General features: G+C 45.4%; 1 protein-coding gene across 2 annotated transcripts in view; it reads right to left on the bottom strand.

Moving 5' to 3' along the window:
* Window positions 1–1647: 1647 nt before the first annotated feature.
* The window catches only part of pdzrn4 (PDZ domain containing ring finger 4), a 434538-nt gene continuing 430185 nt past the window's right edge, over window positions 1648–6000 (bottom strand). For both annotated transcript variants that reach the window (XM_048607770.1, XM_048607769.1), the window contains exon 11: window positions 1648–3861. In XM_048607770.1, coding sequence (XP_048463727.1) covers window positions 2311–3861 — 1551 coding nt within the window. In that variant the 3' untranslated portion in view covers window positions 1648–2310. The remainder of the gene's footprint in view (window positions 3862–6000) is intronic.

Genomic DNA, 6000 nt, shown 5'->3' with positions numbered 1-6000 from the left:
CATTCTCCGGGCCCATCAATATCCATATGTAAATTCTTTTTATCTCCTCATCACCGCATGTCTTGCCACCTATTTTAGTATTGTCTGTGAACTTTGCTATGTTTATAATCCATCCCTGCTTGCACATCATTTGCACAAGTTTGTAAATAGTTGAGTCTGAGAACTGAACCCTGCAGCACCCCAATAGTTTCAGTTTGCCATCCACAGAAGGACCCATTTATCCTCACCCTCTGCTTTCCGTTAGGCAATTCTCTGTCAAAGCCAATACTCTACACTTAATCCCTGGGATCCAGCCTTCTGGATCAGTCTTTCATGTTGCACCTTGTCATATGCCTTCTGGAAATCTAGATATACCAATGCACTGGATCTTTATTATCCATCTTGCTGGTTATATCCTCAAGTCCAAGTTTATCAAGCATGGTTTGCCCTTGGTGAAACTGTGCTGACACTGGTGAACTGAGCTTTACTTTCCAAGTGTTCAATTATTACCTTTCTTTTTCATGAGTTGACTCCAGCAACTTCCCAATGATACTGGCTGATCTAACTGGTCTGTTGTCTCCAACATTTACCCTTATTCAAACATAAAGATATGCTAACGTGACAGCTTGTCACTAATCCACTGGTACGTTTTCAGAATCCACGAAATTTTTGAAAATTGTACGTAATGCATCCACTATCTCTGCCATCTCCTTTTTTTAATACGTTAAGGTGCAAGCCAAACAGGGCACAGGGCCTTGTCTGCCTTTTAATGCCATCAGTTTACTTAATATCTTTGTTCTCTAGGCTAGTCATTTCATCGAGTTCCTCTGTAGTAACTGCAGTTTTTAAATTATCTTCCACTGTGAAAGCAGAGACAGACCATTTGGTTTAGTGCCTCTGCCATTTGAGTTTCACATTATTACTTCACCATTTGTCTTCTAAAGGGCCAAAATTTACTTTGACTATTCTATACCTAAATGAGCCAAGTTGGGTAACTCTACCCAAGAGCCTGCATATTGATTTGTGTTCTTCCTACAGAGATCCTCAAAATTGGCCAAATGAATGCTGCAGGGCTTCCAAATGCCATCTCCTGACTCAAATCAGGGCTCGGAACAACCCTTGCGCTCCTAAGTCAGCTGCTCAAACTTTACTCTCAAAAACACAATTTGCTAGGAGCCACATGTAAATTCTCTGAGCCAACATGCCACCAGATGCTTAAAAAGGTTGTTTGAATTGCAGATCATTGTTGCCTACACTCTTCTGTTCCTGCCAGCAACCACTTAAATTTACATAGTTTTTCTCCGCTCGCTCAGTCCAAGCACCTGACCTTAGCACGGGTGGCTCGCTTCCACCTGAGATAAGTGCATTTTCTTTCTCTGTGTAGATGATCTGTTGTACACACTGGTCTTGTTCCAGTGGCAAAGATGAATTGCATATATGGGTTTGATTGGTGATTAAAACCCACCACCTGGACATTAGCAAGAAAAAAAGCATGTCACCTCTGAAAAATTCAATGCTAAAATGTAATCGAGCGACTATTGATCGCAGACTGTCTTTAAAGTAACAGTTCTCTTGAGGCTAGTTAAGCTGTTCAATGTCAACAGGAAGATAGTTGGTGATGAGTGCAGGAAAAGATTTCACAATGTTTACTCTGCAGTCTGTGTTTCTTCAAATATAAGCAATAATTTATTTTTCATCTTCACAATAATCACATTTACCTGACTACAGCATCGATTCCGCTAGAGTACGAGTCACTCATCCACCTACACTTTACTTGGACATTACACTTTTAATTTACAGTCTCATTGTACAAATACATGGCTGAACAAATGTGAAAGTTAAAAGCTTGGATGTTAAGTTTATGCTCCACTTGGCAGCAGAGAAAGTAAAGTTATGTAAATGCTAGCATTGCAATGCATGTGGACAAGTATGCAAAGCTATTGGAATTTGGCATTAAAATGTATAGTTTTAATAACATAAACATACATTACAAAAAGAAACCTGGGTAATGATTAATGGACTTGTAATAAAGTCAGACTTAACTCACATGGGCATAATATCACATGAAATATGGCTCTGTTTTACAAATAACAGGACTGAAGATCATGGGGAAGATGACAAGAAGTTGTAACCTACAGACAAAAGGTACCACCAATTGTAATACATGTTGTAAAAGTGATAAGTAACTGCTTGTAAAAACCGTAATCAGATTAGAAGCAGTTCTGGGGGTAAGAAATTGACATGCCACATTTAACGAGGCAATTGTATTCTACCACAAATCGGTAGCGTTCTTTTTATATTTTGTTTTTTTTTTAAAAATAAAAGTCCCTTTCACACAGTAGTAACCGACAGGAAGGAATTGTAGATTCTCGTGCCATCTGGGGACTTGGCACCGTGTGTCATGAGTTCTTGGATTGTCATCCAGTTGTCAAAGATCTTCTTGTTGCGCTTCCTCATCATTTTTCTGTGGCTCAGTTCGATAATGTTGACCTCCTTTTTGCCCTCGCTGCCGCTCTGGGGGTTCTCCCTGAGGCACTCCAGGCGGCTGCGCATCATGAACTCCCGGCGCCGCCGCTGCTCCTTGGCCCGCACCACGTGCTGCTTGCGCTCCTCCTTACTCCAGTAGCGGCCTGTCTTCATCTCGCTCACGGCGTCGTCGTCGGTGGTCATGCCGCAGCGCTCCTCCTTGATCTTCAGGGCGCGCTCCTTGAGCAGGCGGTCGCGCACCGGGCGCTTGGTGATGTAGCGGGTGCCGTCGCTGCGGACCTTGACCTTCCACTCGGCCTTGGAGTCGCCGGCGCCGGCCTTGTGGTGAGCGTCCTTGCACATGCTCACCAGGCTCAGCTGGCTATTGGCGTACTCCACTGCCGACTTCTGCTGGATGAGCTGCATGTAGCTCTGGTAGTGGCGCGCGTGCGCGGGGATGTTGACATGGCGGTAGGGCGAGCTGTGATAGGCCGACAGGTAGGGCACGCGCTCACCCCCCTCGCCGGATTTGCTCCCCTCCGTCACGTGCTCGGTGTCGTCACCGGGCACGGCCGTTTCCGGCGTCTCCGAGGAGCTGCTGGCGGCGGGGCTGGCGGCGTCGGCACTGATCCGCCTGGGGGACGAAGGCGAGGGCAGAGCGGCCGCGGCCTCGATGGAGCTCCTCAGGTTCCGCTTGTTGGTGATGCTGACGATGCGCTGCAGCGAGCCGTCGGGCGAGCGGTCCACGGTCAGCGGGGTGCTGCGGCAGCTCTCCGCCGTGTTGTAGGCGCTCGAGCTGTCCTTGTCCGACTTCTCCGGGTGCTCCATGATGTCGGCCAGCTTCTTGCCCCGCGGCGTGTCGATGCTGGTGTTGTAGTTCCCGAATCCGCTGCCGTGGATTGACCACACGTCGCCGTACTCCTCCCTCACCGTCTGCAGCTGGTGGGCCTGCATGATGTTCTGGCACTCCAGCTCGATGTTCCTCAGCTCCTCATTGAGCATCTCCAGCTCTCGGTCCACCACCTCCTGCTGCCTCCGGCCGCACTGTATCGTGCTGGTGGAATAGTACAGGTCAAACTGGCTGCGGTTGCTCATCTTGCACTTGAGCTCCAGGAGCTCCTTGAACCGCTCGCATTCTTCGTCCTGGGTGCCCACAAAATCCGAGTCGTTGTACTCCCCCGAGACGAAGCTCTCGTTGCACTGAAGCTCGCTGCTGCCCAGGGTGTCCTGGCTGTAGCCCAGGTCCCCCTGGCTTTGCAGCAAGGCGCTGTTCTGCTCCTCGCCGAGGATCTCTTGCTCTGAACTCTCGTCGTTCCTCACGCTGTCGTCTGTGCGGCCGAGCCCACTGTCCTTCTCGTGGTTGTTCGAAGAAGTAGTCGCGGTATCGGTCGTCCCACCGTCTTCTTCGTGTTTTTTCTGTGTTTTGATGGAAAACAAGTTAGTTCAGACGCAGAATATCCACTTGCCTGGACCAGCAAAACATGTTTAAGTGTAGAAAATCATTTCCGCCACCCTCAACCCAAACAAATCATCACTTGATGTGATCAATGGTGTAAAATGATGAAATAATACCTTTCAAAAAAGGTCCCTAAATGAATTAACATGTAGAATGGATAAAGGGACGCCAGTAACGTTTAAAGGAAAAATTGGGTTTCTAAAAGACGTTTGCAAAGAGAATGTAATGTGCAAAAATGAAGTTATGCACCTTGACATAAAAATAGAAGATTGGGATATTATTTTACGTGGGGAAAGACTGCAACACATTGTGATTAACACGTACAGACTCCTAAATCTCTAGGTCCAGTGGGCAAAATGGAAGGCAAATTGAATGCAGTATGGAAACAGATTCAGTCCTGCTATGGCTAAACAAGGCAGTAATTGGAGTGCATCTAGAATGCTGTCAACATTGTAAGGGCCCTTGTCTAAGGAAAGATAGGTTCACAAGGGTGATCACAAGTGTGGAGTGACTTTCTTTGAATAAGTTAGGTTTAACTTGGTGGAATTCAGAAGAATGAGATGCCGTGCACAAGAGGTTACGCCACAAGAACACATGGGGTTAGAGGTAATTTACTAGCTTAGGTATCCAACAGGAAAGTGGAGTGGAATGAGTCTTTTTTTTTTCCTGAGAAGATGCAACTAGGTGGGTGCCAGAGGGTTGATGCACAGACAGTGGTCCCTTGTGGGACAGTCTAGGAGCAGAGGGCATAATCTGAATTAAAGGTCAATCCCCATTTTAAAAGAGGAATCCTTTCCCTCAGAGGGTGCAGAATTCTTTACTGCAGTGGGCTGTTAAGGCTGGGTCCTTACTTAGATTGAAAGTTGAGATTATCAAATGTGCCAGTATCTTGTGGAATGGTAACGAAGACTTGTAGGGCAAAATGCTTACTTCTACTCTAACATCTTATGGTCCAAGAGAGAACCAATTGTTCAAGTGCTTGGCTAAATATACTAATTTAAGTATTTCGCTCACATACCATATTTCCTTGATGCAGCAGTATTTGCATCAATAGTGTTTAATCACAGTTAGAAGAACCCTCATGCCATTCACAGTTAATGCTGGATCTGCCCATTCCTCTATCTGACTGTAAGATCCTTTCAATGATCATATGTCTGTCTCCTGATAACTGACCCTTCTGCAAGTGGAAACATTGCAATGGAAACATTGCAATGTCATAGCCATTCTCAGGCGACGAGTTTAATCTATGTGGCTTTATCTACTAACTGCGAAAGCAATCTTTGGATGAATTTTAACAATGAGAATCGGAGTAGACTTGAAGAGGGTAAAGGTAGACAGGTGAGATGCAAATATTTGGCAGCTGGAATTTTCCAATGGAAGGATGAAGGATGCAGAATAAATGGAAAAATGAGTAAACCTTTACTGTTTCCTTTAAAAATTTAAGGGTGCAGGAGAGAAATCTTGTGGTGTTTGTGCATAAGTGTTCACTAGCAAGTGGAAGAATAGGTATGACTAATGTAACTGCAGGATAATCGATGTGTGCCTATACTAATTCATAACATTATCAATGCAAGCAATGTAATTTGTTATTCCAGGCCCAGTGTGAAATGATATTAATGTAGATGCAGCAGAGATCTAGTGTGAAGGTACTTGTGGTGAGGGGCTTCGGTTAAGTGAAGACGGCAGAGAAGCTGGCAGCAGAAACAAATTGCCGGAAAGGCTGAGCAGGTTTGGCAGCATGTTCGGAGAGAAAGCTGAGTAAAATGTTTTGGGTGCGTCGACTCTTCATTAGAACACAAAATTGGGATGGCTTTCCTTTTGAAGCAGAGCAGATGAAGGGGAGATTTAGTGAAGGTGAAACAGCTGTGGAAATGTTTTAATTATGGTAACTAAGGAGAGCAGTGACCTGAAATGTAAGGTCATTGGCAAATGTGAATCTTTATTATAATCTGGATGGGTGCTGAAAGCAGGATACAAAGTAACTTTCCAAGGGGAACGGATGAAAAGTTGAAGGATGGAGGATTGGTTAGACGTTTGCAGCACAGGTACAATGAGATCAAAAGCCTCTCTCACACTGGAAGATTCAGTGATGGAGTGCA

Source organism: Rhincodon typus, chromosome 18, assembly GCF_021869965.1.
Source record: "Rhincodon typus isolate 14 chromosome 18, sRhiTyp1.1, whole genome shotgun sequence".
NCBI classification, from domain to species: Eukaryota; Metazoa; Chordata; class Chondrichthyes; order Orectolobiformes; family Rhincodontidae; genus Rhincodon; species Rhincodon typus.
Note: the sequence above shows the minus strand (reverse complement) of the source record. Positions and strands in the feature narration are given on the sequence as shown.